At 48.3% G+C, this 17,650-nt stretch overlaps 1 protein-coding gene across 1 annotated transcript; it reads right to left on the bottom strand.

The window, feature by feature from the left end:
- Nucleotides 1-7,870: 7,870 nt before the first annotated feature.
- LOC120901083 lies at nt 7,871-15,773 on the bottom strand. Its single transcript, XM_040308789.1, has 4 exons — nt 15,418-15,773; nt 11,770-12,538; nt 10,691-11,669; nt 7,871-7,935 (listed from the first exon to the last, which is right to left on the bottom strand). The coding sequence occupies exons 1-4, from the start codon at nt 15,771-15,773 to the stop codon at nt 7,871-7,873; spliced, it is 2,169 nt and encodes a 722-aa protein (XP_040164723.1).
- Between the last annotated feature and the right edge of the window lie 1,877 nt (nt 15,774-17,650).

The raw sequence follows: 17,650 nt of genomic DNA, 5'->3' as shown, positions 1-17,650 counted from the left end.
AGTTCTGACGCTTAACAGGCTCGACTGTCGTCGGCGGCTTATTAACACGTGGTCGATCTGGTTGAAGGATTCTCCACCCGGGTGCGCCCACGTCATTTTGTGGATTTTTTTGTGCGCAAATTTGGTACTTCCTACAACCAGATTGTTCGCTGCGGCGAACTGGACCAATCTACTACCATAATCGTTACTGTGCTCATGCAGACTGTGACAGCCAGTGTATTGGCGGTACATTGGCTCCCTACCGACTTTTGCGTTGACGTCCCCCAGGATGATTTTGAGGTCATGCCTGGGGCACGCATCTACAATTCTAGCGAGGCGGCCGTAAAAAAGGTCCTTCTCCTCTTCCTCTTTATCTTCGGTTGGGGCGTGAACGTTTATGAGGCTTATATTAAAAAATTTGCCTCGCATGCGCAGGGTGCATAGCCTATCGTTTATAGCCTTGAAATCTATGATTACGGATTTCAGCCGGCGACCTACGGCGAAACCCGTTCCGAGCACGTGGTGGCGGTCGTGGCAGCTGTAGTAAATGTCGTAGCAATGCTTACCACGCCTGTTGTGCACACCGTTCCCTAGCCACCGAATCTCTTGTAGAGCTACGAGGTCCATGCTCAGTGTGGCTAGGGCGTCATCAAGTTGTTTCAAGGCTCCGGCTTTGCTTAGAGTGCGTACGTTCCATGAGCCCATTTTTATCGTTGTCCGGGGGCATTGCGTTGGGTCGGTATCGTTAAGTCCGTTTCGTATCCTTCTGATGCTTTCTGTAGTCAGTTGTTACGTGAGACTGGGTGACTGGCCCTGCGCCCACGTGGCCGTTTTATTTAACGTTGGGTGGCCCCAACCCGACGTTCAGGCACCCAGTTTCCCGGGATACCCACCCCCCTCCTGGTTCGCCATGTGCCACCATCCGCCCAAGGGGTTGGATCTAGCCCGTGTACCCAAGCTAGGATATATGGAGGCACACGAGGACGTGTCGGAATAGGAGTTGGATGGGAGAGCCTATGTTATCCCTCGGAGGGCTTCGGATCCCATCCCATTACAGAGCATTACAGAAGTGATTACATTACATTACATTACATTACATTACTTTACATACATCTCTATCTCTACCACCTTCTCGGCGTCTTGTTTTTCCTTTCCTACAACGTAATTCCTTCTGCCGCTTCACACGAATTGCGTGTGCCGTTTGGTTACTCCCGTATGTACGGCAGATTATCAGCTGGTTGTGGTAATGTGTATGGGTTCTGGTTGTAGCTCGTTATTCGTGGGTTATTACATATATTATATGATGTGTGTTTAAATCTGGAATTTAATTTTTTTTTGCTGGTATGCTCCGTTCCGTGCCGTTTGTGTTGTAACCATTCGATTTCCATGCGGATCGACGGTTATGAAGCCAAATTCAAACGAGCGTAGATAAATTATATTTTTCGAGCTCAATGTTGACCTTGAGTGAAACCATGTAACGACTATGAATGAGTAGTTAAAACTAGATCAATGGCCGTAAAATATACGTATTGCGCATCCTTTTTTACATAACCAGGTGACGTGTCACAAACATCCTACTCCTCCCCCCTCTCTTTCTCCATCCTCCGAATTGACCCATATTTTGTTATTGATATTATCTTCCTTGCTAATCTGCCTTATATCTGCGCGTACAGCAAATTCCATATCACATTATTTTGCCCGTGTTTTTCCACAACCAATTGTATATTCAAGTTCAAACGGCTGGTAAGTGTTTTTACACATTCTATTGATGTGTTATGTCAGTGTTTATGAGCTGCGGGGGGTCCAAATAATTATCCAATCTGTGTAGGTGTAGCTCGTCCCGTATCGTGTCCGATGACGCCAATTGTTCAGCACAGCAATTGCAGGTTATGTGTAATGGTGTAGATTACGCTTGTACGCAAAACACCAAAATATTTTATGCTTTGTAGACTATCGATTTTCTCAATGAAAAACGACGGCTGTCGCCAAGCGAGCAGAATTTAGCATTCCATTACCTAGGATTAGTACTAATATAAGTTTTTGTTTTCCACACTGTATAGGATAAGCTAACCGGTCTCGTAGTAAAGTCGTCAACTCGTACGACTTATCGACATGCCCGTCATGGGTTCAATCCCCAAATAGACCTTGCCGCCATACGCAGGACTGACTATCCTGCTATGGGGGGGAATCAATTAGTTACTGAAAGCCAAGCCCACAAGTGGGTACAGGCAGGCCTTGACCGACAACGGTTGTGCATAGTCTGCAATAAACTGGTGCAACAGCTCGTCCGCATAGTCCCATCGTGCACGGAGGTATGATGTAGAGAGAACATCGTCGATGCAACGAATAGCAGCAAAAAGTGGTCATACATTTAAGGTTTTAATCGGTCTTTCAAAACGGCCACTCCGGCGACCTGCAGTAACAAGTTGTGCTCTGAAGCTTTCCAGTACTCAATGTACCGCCGGTCCCGCAAACGTCGTTTAAAGGCAATCACGGTACCCTTAACCTCGAACCCACAAATGCGTTAACTTGCCAAAAACGCCTTTATCCGCGAAATGCATTCGCTCGAACCCCGGAAAGCTCTGAATCATGTTAAATTTCTTTAGTTTCAAAAGTGGCGTAGTTGTTTTACAATGCTCCCGGTACTTGTCTTCCCAAAACTCTTCGTCCGTCCTTGGCTGGGCGATTGCACCGTAACGGAAGAAACACGGATAGTCACGTAACGGATAATTCTGAATTCCTACTCCGTTCGTATGGAGCACTTCTGATTAGTGTTGGGAGATTCAATGCCTAGAAAGATTCGATCTGATCGGATCCCGTTTGTAAGATTTGAATCCCCAAAAGATTCCTTTGCGTTTGGGATTTGATAGCGATTCGATTGGGATTGGGATTCGTTTGCGATGTGTTTGGGATCGGGATTCAATAGGGATTCCGATTGGAATTGGGATTGCGATTTAATTGGGATTGGTATTCGTGTGGGATTCGAATGGGATTGCGATTCGATCGGGATTGGGATTCTGATTGGTATTGCGATTCTGATGGCGATTGTGATTGGGATTGAGATTGCGATTGAAATTTGAGGCTGTCGCCGAGATTCGCTCTAATGGGGGTCCAGAAAAATCACGTATCTCTAATTTCGGAAGTGGAATCACAGAGTTTTCAGTCAAAATATATATAGTAAATGTTTTTGTAATGTTGAATTTAATGAGAAGTTATAGTCACTAAATAAATTATTTCATTTGATATTGAATAATGGTCCCGCGCAACTCAGGGACCTGTATTAATTGTGACGTAAGCACTGCAAAGTTAAATTATTTGGAGTGAAACAGAATGACCTCTTATTCCAGCTTTAATTTATTCCCTTTATTTTCAAATGTCACTCTACCTACGGAAAATAGAATTTAAGGCTTTTTTCAATGCCTTGGTATCAAAATTGACCACCAGCTATAGACGATATTTCCTTCTCATCCTGTGATGTGCTGGCCGGTGGCTTGATCAGCGTACACGCATCGCTCGGCAAATCATTATACGGTGAGAATTGCCGCAAGTTTCGCAACAGCAAGGTGACGTTCCGTTGGGTTTGATAAGTCTCAAAGGGCCAATTCCGAAAATCGTCCTTTATCGAATCTTCGACGTAGGGAATCATGCGCCCGTGAATAAACATCTCGCGTAAATCTCCCGTTACAGCAACACGATGGACTCGAAATTTGTGGAATACTTGTGCTAAGTCAGCAAGTTGATCCGGTCCAGCAAGAAGGAACGTATTGAGGCTTACTCTAGGTACTTGCGCCGCCGCATCGTACACCATTCGAAGCTTACCTGGCTGAGTTTTACATGGGAAAAATCTGTAAGTACCAATCCATTTCCTTCATTACTATCAATTCCTCTTCCGGCACTAGCCGTACGTACCACTTTTTAAATACTCCTGCATTTTCTGATTAACTGTCAGCGCCAATGCCGGATCCTTATTCTTCTTATTCCTCAGGCATGCATGACGCTTTGCGACAAGGGCGACGAACATTGTCATATTTCCATAATAGACCCGTTTCATACCGACCATTAAATAACCGTGTTTTGGAGCTGAACGTATGCCCTTTCCTCTTCTTTAAAGACCAGCTCACGGGAAGTGCCTATAAATTACATTAATGTTCACGTTTTCAACTTTTGCAGATACACAAATGAAAATTGTTTTACGTATGGTTACTTACGGATGCTCTGTAATGGGATGGGATCCGAAGCCCCATTGAGGGATAATACAGGCTCTCCCATCCAACTCCTATTCCGACACGTCCTCGTCGTGCAGAGTGGTAACATGTGTCACTACATATCCAAGCTTGGGTACACGGGCTAGATCCAACCCCTTGGGCGGATGGTGGCACATGGTGAACCAGGAGGGGGGTGGGTATCCCGGGAAACTGGGTGCCTGAACGTCGGGTTGGGGCCACCCAACGTTAAATAAAACGGCCACGTGGGCGCAGGGCCAGTCACCCAGTCTCACAGACAAAACGACTACAGAAAGCATCAGAAGGATACGAAACGGAACCAACGATACCGACCCTACGCAATGCCCCCGGACTACTCTAAAAATGGGCTCATGGAACGTACGCACTTCAAGCGAAGCCGGAGCCTTCAAAAAACTTGATGATGCCCTCGCCACACTGAGCATGGACCTCGTAGCTCTACAAGAGATTCGGTGGCTAGGGAACGGTGTGCACAACAGGCGTGGTAAGCATTGCTACGACATTTACTACAGCTGCCACGACCGCCACCACGTGCTCGGAACGGGTTTCGCCGTAGGTCGCCGGCTGAAATCCGTAATCATAGATTTCAAAGCTATAAACGATAGGCTATGCACCCTGCGCATGCGAAGCAAATACTTTAACATAAGCCTCATAAACGTTCACGCCCCTACTAAAGAGAAAAAGGTATAGGAGAAGGACCTTTTTTATGGCCGCCCCGCTGGAACTATAGATGCGTGCCCCAGGCATGACCTCATAATCATCCTGGGGGACTTCAACGCAAAAGTCGGTAGGGAGCCAATGTACCGCCAATACACTGGCTGTCACAGTCTGCATGAGCACAGTAACGATAATGGTAGTAGATTGGTCCAGTTCGCCGCAGCGAACAATCTGGTTGTAGGAAGTACCAAATTTGCGCGCAAAAAAATCCACAAAATGACGTGGGCGCACCCGGATGGCGAATCCTTCAACCAGATCGACCACGTGTTAATAAGCCGCCGACGACAGTCGAGCCTGTTAAACGTCAGAACTTATCGAGGAGCCAATATCGATTCCGATCACTACTTGGTTGGCTTAGTGATACGTTGTAGAATCGCCCGCCCCCGCGCCAATGGGGGCGGAGAAAACACGCAGCCTCGGCTCAACACGGACTCTCTAAGGGACATTACTGTCCAACAGGAATTCAAAGCCGCTTTAGACGAGTCTCTACTACCAGAAAACAGATATGAAACTACGAGCGAGAGGTGGAACGCTCTAAAAACAAAAATAATAAACTGTGCAAGAAATATACTCCCACCACGTCGTGGCAACACCAAATCTGGCTGGTTCGACGATGAATGCAGACTAGTGACCGAACGTAAGAATACTGCATACCGAACAATGCAGCAACGGCATAGAACGCGGGTATGCGCAGAGGAATATTCACGGCTCAGACGCGAAGAGAAACGAGTTCACCGCTCCAAGAAGCATGCTTTGGAAGAGCAAAACATGCGGGAACTCGAGCAAACCAGAGAGGCGTACGGACCGACACGAAAGTTTTACCAAGCGATAGCAGGTCACCGAAAGAACGTTGTACCTAAGGTAACCTGCTGTCGCAACAAGGATGGAAATCTGGTCAGTAACTAGCCAGAGGTCCTCTCGCGGTGGGCTCAGTACTTTGATGAATTACTCAATGACCAGTTTAGCGAACAGCTAGAAGCGCCACTAGCAGATAATGTCATGCTACTGCCACCTAGCATAGAAGAAACACGAAAGGCTATCCGTCGGCTGAAAACTAACAAGGCACCCGGAACCGACGGAATTGCAGCCGAACTGGTCAAGAATGGAGGTGCACGACTAGAAAACGAGATTCATCAAATTGTCACTGAGGTGTGGGATAGCGAATCGATGCCTTGTGATTGGAATCTCGGCATCATCTACCCCGTATACAAGAAGGGAGATAGGTTGGACTGCAACAACTACTGGGGTATTACGGTGTTGAATACCGCCTATAAAATATTCTCCCTGATCCTTCAGGATCGCCTTGTCCCGCACGTCGAAGAGATAGTAGGAAACTATCAAAGAGGATTCCGAAACGGAAAATCAACCACTGATCAGATCTTCACCATGCGGCAGATCTTGGAGAAGATGGCTGAATACAAAAACGACACATACCATCTCTTCATAGATTTCAAAGCCGCATACGATAGCATAGCCAGGGTAAAACTTTACGACGCTATGAGCTCATTTGGAATCCCGGCCAAACTGATAAGGCTAGTTAGAATGACTATGACCAACGTCACATGCCAGGTGAGGGTGGATGGAAAACTCTCAGGACCTTTTGCTACCACCAAGGGTCTGCGCCAGGGGGACGGGCTTGCCTGTCTCCTATTCAACTTGGCGCTAGAGAGAGCCATCCGTGACTCGAGGGTGGAGTCTACGGGAACCATCTTCTATAAGTCAACCCAGATCCTGGCATACGCTGATGATATAGACATCATTGGTCTGCGGCTCTCCTATGTAGCAGAAGCCTACCAAGGGATTGAGCAGGCGGCAGAGAACCTCGGATTGCAGATAAACGAGGCAAAGACCAAACTGATGGTGGCAACATCAACGGACCCGCCAACAAATAATCAGAATCTACGTAGGCGTGACGTGCAGATAGGTGAACGCACTTTTGAAGTCGTCCCACAATTCACCTTTCTTGAGTCAAAGGTCAGCAACGACAATAGCATGGAAGCTGAGTTGCGCGCAAGGATGCTGGCTGCCAACCGGTCATTCTACAGCCTGAAAAAGCAGTTCACCTCAAAGAACCTGTCGCGACGGACGAAGCTGGGACTATATAGTACCTATATAGTACCAGTACTCACATACGCCTCTGAGACATGGACACTGTCCAAATCTGACGAAACCCTCTTAGCCGCGTTCGAGAGGAAGATGCTCCGAAGGATACTTGGCCTCGTATGTGTGGAAGGACAATGGAGGAGCCGCTATAATGACTATACGAGATGTACGGCGACCTCACTGTCGTGCAGCGTAGCAAGCTCGCCAGGCTCCGGTGGGCTGGCCATGTTATACGCATGGAAACGGACGACCCAGCCCGTAAAGTCTTTTTAGGCCGTCCACAAGGACAGAGGAGGCGTGGTAGGCCCAAATTGAGGTTGCAAGATGGCGTGGAGGCGTCCGCCATCAAGGCCGGGATAACGGACTGGCAGACGAAGGCGCGAGACCGTGAGCGGTTTCGGACACTCCTGAGGCAGGCCAAGACCGCAAAGCGGTTGTAGCGCCGGATAAGTAAGTAAGTAAGTACTTACGGATGTAGGCGTAGTACATGGGTCGAACATAGTACATTCAAACCTCGTCTTCGCAGCAATTGGCGCAGCAAGTCAAACAGCTGTTGAACCACACGCTATACTGTAACCGAGCTTATCCTGGTTGTGGGTTTAAACAAAATGTCATTTAACAACTTTTCGCTCTTTTCAAGCTGCATTCATACGTGTGAGGGCTGAAAGAAAAAAACAATATTGCATGTTATTGTTGATCGTTGGAATTACTGCTTCTTCTTCTTCTATTTGGCGTAACGTCCTACGCGGACATGCCGGTCTATACAAGCTTTTGAGACTTGTAAGCTTCGATGGAATAACTAATCATGTGCTATGAAGGACTCACCATATTTACGATTTTTCGATTCCGATACCGCTGTAGAGCAAGAAAACGTTGAGCTGCTCCGATGAAGCATCTGCAAGAAATATGGAAGAAAATGTGTGATATACTGTGACTATAAGAGCTATTGCTTTTCTTATTATAAGTTTAAACCACGTACCGTTTGACACTCACTCCGCAATGCGCATACATCATATAAAACCGTCCTTGGTGAGAGTGTCGTCAGGGCATGGTTACGAGATGGATTGGTGTGTAGCATGCACATACACATGCTATACTGTTTATTATCAGTTAACTCACAATTCTCATTACAAATAAGAAACACAAATTGTCAACACAACACAACACACACAAAGGTCAACTTTCAACCACTTAACAAAAAATCCAAACCACATAAATAACCTTACGCCAGGAATTGTAAGTCAGCAGAAAAACGCTTAGCCAAAAAATACTTAAACACACAAGCCACAACACTTGAAAAACACACAAGCCACACAACCCCGTAGGTGTGGAAAAACATTACCCAGCACAAAGTAACAGGTTGGCTGATAAGTCCCCGGTCTGACACATAGATGGCGCCGCTAGTATTAAATGCATATTATTTTTATATAGTACCAACCTACAAATGATTCGTGTCAAAATTTCAAAATGTGATAAAAATAGTTGTTAAAAAATAGATGGATCTTGGTCCCTATGGTGGTCCTAAGCTGGGCCTACTCAGCTTTCAAGGCGAGCAGAATGCTTTCAAAAACATTTGTGCTACACCGTCTGAACTCGTACTCTCTGGAGTACGAGATCAACGTCCTCTTATTTGTTCCTTTGTTCCTCAAAAATGACTTTATTTTACCCCATAAATTTTCTATTGTCTGCGTGTGAATTTCCCTACCTTCTGGATTTACAAAGCTAACTGAGTGGTTTACCTTTTTATGCAGGTAACCATAATCCTCGAGAGTGTCATATGATCTCCAACAATCGGTCATTATTGTGGTAACCCAATCAACACTCTCGAGGATTAAGTCGTGCAAATTTTCCCCAGTTTTCCTACCGATATCTAAGAAAATTTCATTAATCCTTTGATTATTCCTAATTTCTGTTCCTAATTTCTAATTCCCTACCGAGCATAACACCTCAAGTTGTACTTACGTTTTACGATGAGGGACTCCGTCGATCTCCACCGTTAGTCCTGGGCCTCCTATCATCCACCTATTCTCCTCAAAATACTCACTACATTTTTCCCTTAGCAGTTAAAATCAATTGTTAACTGTTTTGCAGCGAACGTATAGACTCGCTCACTGGGCCTGAGTAGCATAACGGGTACGTACTTTTATAACGTGGGATCTTTCAGACCTGAATAGGTAAGAACGTTAGCTAAATCAAGCATCAACGACCTTTATTTTTAATCCTCTTTTTCCCCCTCAAATGCAGAGAATAATCGCACAGTATTTGTTTGCAAACTTTTTTCCGGTAGCCGCTAGCATGAATCCCAAATTATATTCGTAATTTTTCTTGTCACTAAGAGACGTTGATTCATCGCGTAGATTTTGGGGCCGTTAAAATGGCTGCGCTCTCCGTTTCACTGAGCCTGGATCGTCTCTTGGTTAGCTCCGAGGTGGGCAACTCGTCCCACGGGAGAGGCTGGGCCTCCACTTTCGCGTTACGCAGCTCCCGCCGCTGCAGCCTCCGCTCCCTGCTATTGTGACGTCTGTTTAACCCCCGTCTTCCCGCTCTGTAGCAGAAGGCAGTTACCTTCCGCGTCGCTGGCGCCTCTCTGGAACAGGTTTCCAATTAATCGAAAACGCGCCTACTGCAGTACTCCTGTTGCATATAGTTTTGCTGCACTCACCGCATCTCCGTCCTGGGATAGGGAGACAATCCCCGGTTGCGTGAGGGATTGGTAATTCGAGGGGGTCAGTCTCCTCCACCTCGACCTCTCCTGTTGGTTGGGCAGCGTCATTGGCCGCTGCGCGTGCCGTCGTCGAGCCGCTCCAATCGCCGTTGCTGCCGCAGTCGATGCTTATTCCGGTTACGCTCCTCGCGCCTTTAAGTCTCCGCTCTTTCTCCGCCATGTCCACGGACTGGGCTGGAGCAAGGTTAGGCTGGGCTGCGACTGCTAAAGTAAGTTTTTCCTCCCGCCAATCCCCCTGAAGATTGGAAAAGATAAGCAGCTCAGCGCGAACCTCCGCGAATCGAGATCAGACGAATAATACGTGGGCCATCAACTCTACCGACCTTGCGCACCTGGGACATTCAGGGGACGGAGCAAATCCAAATACATGGAGGCACTCCACTGCTGCCACTGCTGTCACTGTCACTGCCGCAGCGACTCCTCACGCTCTTCTCGACAAATGATCTGTCGGCTGCTGTCCAGACTCACCTGCTGAAGATGATAGTTTCTCGGCCAGAACTACCGATACCTCGCAGTTCGTGGAGTGGAAGGCGCCCACAATGCCCTTTGCCAGGGGGCGCTGGACGCGGTCCAATTTCTGCCTGTGCCACTGGCGGTCCGTGACTTCCGCCCAAACGGGTATGTCGTAGCGGATTATGGACGGTGCCACCGCGGCCAGCAACTTCCTATTCCTCACTTGAGAGCTGCTGTGGTTGCGCACCACACGCAGGGCCTAGTCCGTGACCATCTCAATGTGTGGGCGATACACGATAGGTGATCGTGCAGCATGACCCCCAGGCAGTGGATCGACCGCTTCGAGTGCACTTCCATTTCACAGATGTTAACCAGAATATTCCGGTAGCCGCTCCGCTTGATAGAGATCATGACGATCTCCATTTTTTTCCGGCGCCTGGGAGAGATGGTGCTGCTCCATCCAGCGACTCACCGCTGATACCGCTTTCTAGGCGTGTCACCGGCCCGTCCGTCGTGTCGTACTCGAGCTCCCTGTTGGCGAAGTAGTCCTGCAGTATGCGGCACAACTGCACTGGGACACCCTTCGCCTGGAGCGCCTCGGCGATGCTCTGCCCGCTGGCCGTATTGAACGCGTTGCGGACGTCCAAGGCAACAACCATGAGGCAGCGCCGGTCACGGTTGTTGGTTCTGCCTAAGGACTTTGCCTCTCGTCCCGCGTCTATGACTTGCTGTATAGCCTGCAGAGTTGATCGCCCTCGCTGGAATCCGAACTGCTGCTCGGACAGTTGCGGACTCTCTGGATCCTCAATGTATTTGTTGAGCCGGTCCAGTAGCAGCCGCTCCAAAGCCTTGCCCGTGTTATCAAGCAGGCAAATCGGGCGAAAGGACAACGGTTTGCCCGGTGATTTGCCTGGCTTTGGCAGGAGTACCAGTCGCTGCTTCTTCCACGGCTGTGGAAAGCAGGACATGTCTAGGCACTCCTGAAACACCCGGCGGAAGGGCTCCGGTTGCTGCCTGAGAGCTACCGTAAGAGCGGCGTTCGGTACTCCATCAAGCCCGGGAGCCTTCCGCGGGTGCATGCTGGCTGCTATCTGGTCCAGCTGGGTCAGGCCGATCGATCGAAGCGGCGCCATGTTGCCAACTCCGAGATCAGGCCACGCGATCGGCGGATGAACTGGGAACAAGGCGTCGACAATTCGCCGCAGCACTGCTGGATCACGTTCCGGGGCTGAGCGGGCCCCCTGGAACCAGAAGAAGACTTCCCGTAAAAAGTTTCCGGTTTCGTCTTCTCGAATCGACAGCAGAAACCGGTCGAACGCCTCGTTCTTACTCACACGAATAGCCTTCCGAAGGCTCTCCCTGGCAGCTTGGAGTTCCGTTAGGAGCTCTTGTTCCAGCGGGTTAGTCCTCATCGCCAGTTGCTCCTTCCTGGAGTAGTCGTCTACCATCGACTGGATCGCCGGAGTCCACCAGTAAGCTAGCCGACCTGTGTGGTCCTGCGCTGGGAAGACCCACCCGACTGGTCTTCCAGCGCGTACTGGCGTTGCTTACTCGGGCCGGGCGCTGTCCACGCCGTGCTACCCGATCCCTCGCTGGTGGTGGACTCACGCCAACCTCGTACCGGACGTAGCGATGGTCGCTTAACGTTGCCACATCAGTCACACGCCAGCCTCGGGCGCTGTCTTCGCGCAGGTCGAGACGGCTGATGACGTTGCTGGCAAATGTTACGTCCGGTCGGCTGGGCGGGAACCGAGTTGTGTCCGCTCGGTTCCCCTTGAATGTTGGAAGGCAGTCTGCCTTGTTCAAGAGCTCCAGCCCGAGGTTGTCCGCCAACTGGAGAAGCTCTAAGACCTTCGGGCATGTCCTGCTGCTTCCCCAGTCGAGGTGCATGGCGTTGAAGTCTCCGGCCAGGAGAACCCGGCTGCACCCGCGGACGACCATGTCGATTCTATCCATTACTCCCCGGAACTCCGGGACTCCCGTCTGCGGCCACAAATAGCAGCTCACGATGGCTGCAACCACACCGAGGGTCTGACGGTGCCTGATACGTTGTATCGGCAGCCGGTTGCCGTTAACGACGATGGCAACCGTCTTACTCTCGTCCGTCACCCAGTTGCCGTTGTTGCGCGGTACGTAATAGGGCTTGGACAGGAGCAGAACGTCGAGACCCTCGGTGGTCAACACGTGCAACGCCAGGTCCTGGGCGTTCTCGCAGAGGTTGGCATTGAACTGCAGGACGTTCCATCTCGACGCTCCCACATGGACGTGGTTGCTGCCATCGCGGTGCGTTCCAGCGCGCGCTGCAATCCACGTTCCACGTCTTCTTTCGTGGCCAGCATGTTGAGTCCGGTGATCAGGACCTCGGCCATCTCCGTGATTATCCGGCCAGTGGCCAGATTCGCCACCTCCGCTTGGATGCGCTGCAGCAGCACAGCAGCGTCAGCATCCTTCTTTAACTCCAGACGAAGGAAGTAGCGGGTCGTGCGGTAGCACTGGTGGACTCCCTTATTCTCTTCCGCCAGGCGTGTGTTCAGGCGGATTTTCTCAAAAAGCGCCTTGTACGAAATTGTTGAGTTAAGCTTAATAAAAGGAATAAATCCAACAAACGCAGTGGTTCCGTTCTGGCTGACGGTCTAAGCTCAACTACAAAGTTCATTTATTGTCTGATCAAGATATTTACATGGTACAAAACAAGGTAACAAAATAAAGAAAGGTGTGAACACAAAGGTTAGTGTAAACTGTAAGGTGTTCACACTGCTGTCAGATTAGGCGTCGGTGCAAACTCCAACACTCCTCCTCACCGACGACTCCATCGTACAACTACTCGATATTGAGCAGTTTACAAAAGAACTCGTGCTTTTGCGGTCCCAACGGTTTGGTCATGATGTCGGCTATCATTACCTCGGTTGGACAATATTCCAGGGTGATCTCGTTCCTTTCACACAACTCCTGCACGAAACGTTTTTCGTGTCGATGTGTTTGGATCTGCGATGAGTTCTTTCTGTCTTCACGAATGCCAAACACCCTTGGTTGTCTTCTTTGATGACTGTAGGATTTGATGTGCTTTCTCCAAAATCTCGAAGCAGCTTTCGCAACCAAATCGTCTCTTGGCATGCTTGTGACAATGCCACGTACTCGGCCTCCATAGATGATAGGGTGACACACGTTTGTCTACGGCTGGCCCAAGATATAGCTCCTTCGCAGTACATGAACACGAATCCCGACGTTGAGCGCCGGCTCTCGGTGTCTCCAGCCCAATCAGAGTCAGAGTATCCACACAGCCCTTCATTTTCAGCACCACCAAGTCGCAGATAATTCTCTTTAGTTCCTATCAAGAAACGCAGTACTCGTTTAGCTGCATTCCAATCAATTTGGTTAAGTGCGGCAAACTTTCTCCCGAGGATGGCTGTAGCTGCTGCGATGTCTGGTCTAGCTGTCACAGCAAGATACAATAAACCTTCTACCAGACTACGGTATGCTGTAACATTTTCAAGCAGTTCCGATTCATCACACTGTTGTTTCAAATAGCCCTGATCCATAGGCAATTTCGAACATTTCGCATCTTTCATTCCATTATCGCTTCCAATAATTTTTCGATAAATAGCTTCAATCTCAGCTTATAGCATCCTCCATCTCGCTGCACTTCCATGCCTAGAAAAGGCTTTATTTCGCCCAAACAGGTTATCTCAAATTCTCGACTGAGATCTTTATGAATCAGTAAGGCTTCTTCTTCTATTGATGTGACTATGAGCATATCGTCTACGTCTAAGCAAGAAGATGGAATTATTATTTGTAGACTTTAAATACATGCATTGATCTGCCGAAGAAGCTTTGAATGCTAGTTTGGCTAACACGTCGTTTAATTTTCGATACCAACAACGAGCAGATTGGTGTAATCCATAAATGCTCCGTTTAAACCGACAATCTAGCTCCTCCTGCCCATTTTTTACGAAACCAGGTGGTTGACGCATGTAAATTTCTTCGCTTAGTGTTCCATTCAAGTATGCCGTTTTCACATCCAGATGGCGTACTGTCATTTTTCGTTTACAAGCAACAGTGAGAAAAGTTCGAAATGTCGAGTGATTTGTCACTGGGGCATACACGTCACTATAATCAATGCCAAATCGTTGCGTATAACCTTGTGCTACAACACGAGCTTTGTACTTAACTATTTCATCGTGCTCATTTCTTTTGATTTTAAATACTCATCTTGAACCAATGGCTTTACGTCCCTTAGGAAGTGGTACCAATTCCCATGTGCCAATCTTATGATGTGATTGCATTTCGGACGCCATGGCTTCACGCCACTCTGTTTCTTTCATGGCCTCTTCTACATTTAAAGGTTCTTCACGAGCACACGAAGCTACGCCAGCTGCGTACTCTAAAACATAATCTTCAAGGTACGGAGGCGGTCTTGTTACTCTTTCTGGGCGAGCATTTTCATCTGTTTCTGTGTTTTGGATCTCCTCCTCTCCTGATGCCCCTTCGCTTGTCTGTGCGATTACCGTTTCGTCATTGTCATCGCTTGCATTCTTTTGAGAACGTGGAACTAATGAAACTTCTACAAAACTGTTTCTATTTTCATGTTCTATGAACCGGGCGTCTCGACTTATTGTTATGTCGTCAGTTTCAGGATTCACAAATCTATAAGCTTTATGCTCTGAGGAGTATCCAACCAATTTCAGCTTTATAGCTCTATCGTCTAACTTATTTCGTTTTACTTTCGGCAAGTGAATATAAGCGTCACTACCAAAAATGCGTATGTGTCTTAAGTCCGGCTTACGATTCCACCATAGCTCATACGGTGTTTTGTTAACGGATCTAGACGGTAAGCGGTTCTGCATGTATGTTGCCGTTAACATTGCCTCACCCCAAAAACGTTTATCCATACCCGAATCGATCAGCATACAAGTAGCCATCTCGGTGATCGATCGATTCTTTCGTTCTGCTACGCCGTTGGATTGAGGGGAATAGAGTGTTGTGAATTGAGGCTTGATTCCATTATCAACGTAAAATTTTCGCAACCTTGTGTTGTCGAATTCCCCTCCACCATCAGAACGAATAAAACGAGGTTTTCTGCCGAAAATATTTCCTACCCACTCTACGTATTCGATTATTTTCTCCGTGGCATCTGATTTCTTCTGCAGTAAACAAGTTACGGTAAATCTGCTAAAATCATCGACTATATGCATAACATACCTGTTGCCACTCGGTGTTAGTATTTCCATCGGACCACATACGTCTGTGTGCACGATGTCCAACACCTTCGTCGACTTCCGGTCGGTCACAGCTGGGAAGGGGGCTCGGGTAGATTTCCCCTGAAGGCAGCACTCGCACACCAGTTTCACTCCGCAATCGATGATCTTCATCCCGGTGCCTAGCTGCTCCTTGTTGATTCTCTCGATGGCTGCCCAATCGCGGTGTCCCAGACGCCGGTGCCACTGATGCTGACAATTCTGATGTTGTTCGCTGGCTGCTCTCATGGACGACTCCGCCAATTGTAGATAGTACTGACCATTGTACCGTACGCCAGTTGCCACGATGGTTCCATGCATGTCGATAATTTTGCACCCTTCGCAGTCGAATATCGCACTCATATTTTTCTTCGCTAGGCGATCTACTGAGATTAGATTTGCTTCTAATCCGGGCACATATTTCAAGTCACTGAAGGTAATGTGCCGTTTCTCCTGATTACCATCAATCACAGAAATAACCGCTTTTCCTTCTCCGAGAACCCTTGTCTTTTCACCATTTGCGAGCGTTATAAAACCTCCAGCAAATTCGTTCAATTCGGTGAAAATGGCTTTGTCGTTGCATATATGAGCACTGGCACCGCTGTCGATAATCCAAGCGTTGCTGCACCCACCGTTAACAACAAAAGCTGTTCCAGGAACATCGCTCAATACGGTCTTCGCGTTGCCATTGTTCTTACTTTGGTTTTGTCTCTTTTTGCAATTTGCCATGAGATGGCCGGGCTTCTTACAAAAATGACAAAGACGGGGAGGACGGTGTCGATTATTTTCTGCTGAGCTATGTGCTTTGTCGCTCCTATTGTTTGAGCCACACTCACGTTCGATCCTGCGCTGGTTTTCATCCGCTATTTTCGATCGCACCAATTCCACAGAAATGTCGTCATCCGACAAACAATCGAGTGCTGTCACTAACGTATCATACGATGCGGGAAGGCTACGAAAAATCATGCATATTTTCGTGTCGGTGTCGAGAGCCATCCCAGCTGCACTCAAGCGATCGAATAATTCGTCGATTTTAAATAAATGCTGTTCAACATCACCATGCTCTCCCAGGTTCAACGCGCAAAGTTTCTTCAGTAGTGAAACTTTTACCGATCGCGTATTTTTCTCGTGATGTTTCTTGAGAGCATTGAAAACATCATGTGCCGTTTCCTTGTTTTTCACTAATGGGAGCTGATTGTCTTCCAGCGATAAGATGATAGTTGCCTTAGCGTGCCTATTATCGGACATCCAAACTTCATCTGCTTTGTTCTTAGCCTCCGGTTGCTTCTCCACAACCTCCCATAGATCATCACGCTGTAGCAAGTTTTTCTATACGCACTTTCCAAGTGCTCCAATTTGTTGCGTTTAGTTTCGGGAACGACATCTTGCTGTCCACCATTTTGTATTCGGTACTGCTCGTAGATGCTTAGCACTGTGGATTTCTATTCGGAAGCGCGACCGAATTCACTCGTAATTTTCACACACGTACTCGACTCTGACTGGTCAAGATATTATGCAGCAGAAATTACGCAATTAGCCTCTAACTGGGCCCATAACCTGTTGAGTTAAGCTTAATAAAAGGAATAAATCCAACAAACGCAGTGGTTCCGTTCTGGCTGACGGTCTAAGCTCAACTACAAAGTTCATTTATTGTCTGATCAAGATATTTACATGGTACAAAACAAGGTAACAAAATAAAGAAAGGTGTGAACACAAAGGTTAGTGTAAACTGTTATGTGTTCACACTGCTGTCAGATTAGGCGTCGGTGCAAACTCCAACAGAAATTCCCTCGGTCGGCTAAATTAGCTGGTCCTGCCGAGGGCGTGCTGGACGCCGTTGCTCCTGCCGCAGCTGTTGCTGCTGCTGCTGCTGCTGCTGATGATGTTGTTGGGTGCCAGCGTTCAGCTGTTGCTGCGGCTGGTGCTGCTGCTGCTGGGAGCGAGGCTTACCTCTGGCTAAGCCGCGGTATTTGCGGCGTACCACCACACTAAAGGTTAGTCCTGGTATAACTTCCTCTGACGCGGCTTCCTCGCTGCGCGGCGACATGGCTGCACGCGACGTTGACGCGCGGGGCTACTCTTGCTCGTGCTGGTTCCGCTGCTGCTGCTGCTGTAGTGGCTGATGTTGTTGCTGCTGCTGCTGCTACGTGGATGATCGGCGCGGCAGAGGAGTAGGAGGATGGCGCGGACTAAGTAAT

The sequence above is a fragment of the Anopheles arabiensis genome, chromosome 3 (assembly GCF_016920715.1).
Source record: "Anopheles arabiensis isolate DONGOLA chromosome 3, AaraD3, whole genome shotgun sequence".
Lineage (NCBI taxonomy): Eukaryota > Metazoa > Arthropoda > Insecta > Diptera > Culicidae > Anopheles > Anopheles arabiensis.
This window is presented reverse-complemented; position numbering and strand designations above follow the sequence as displayed.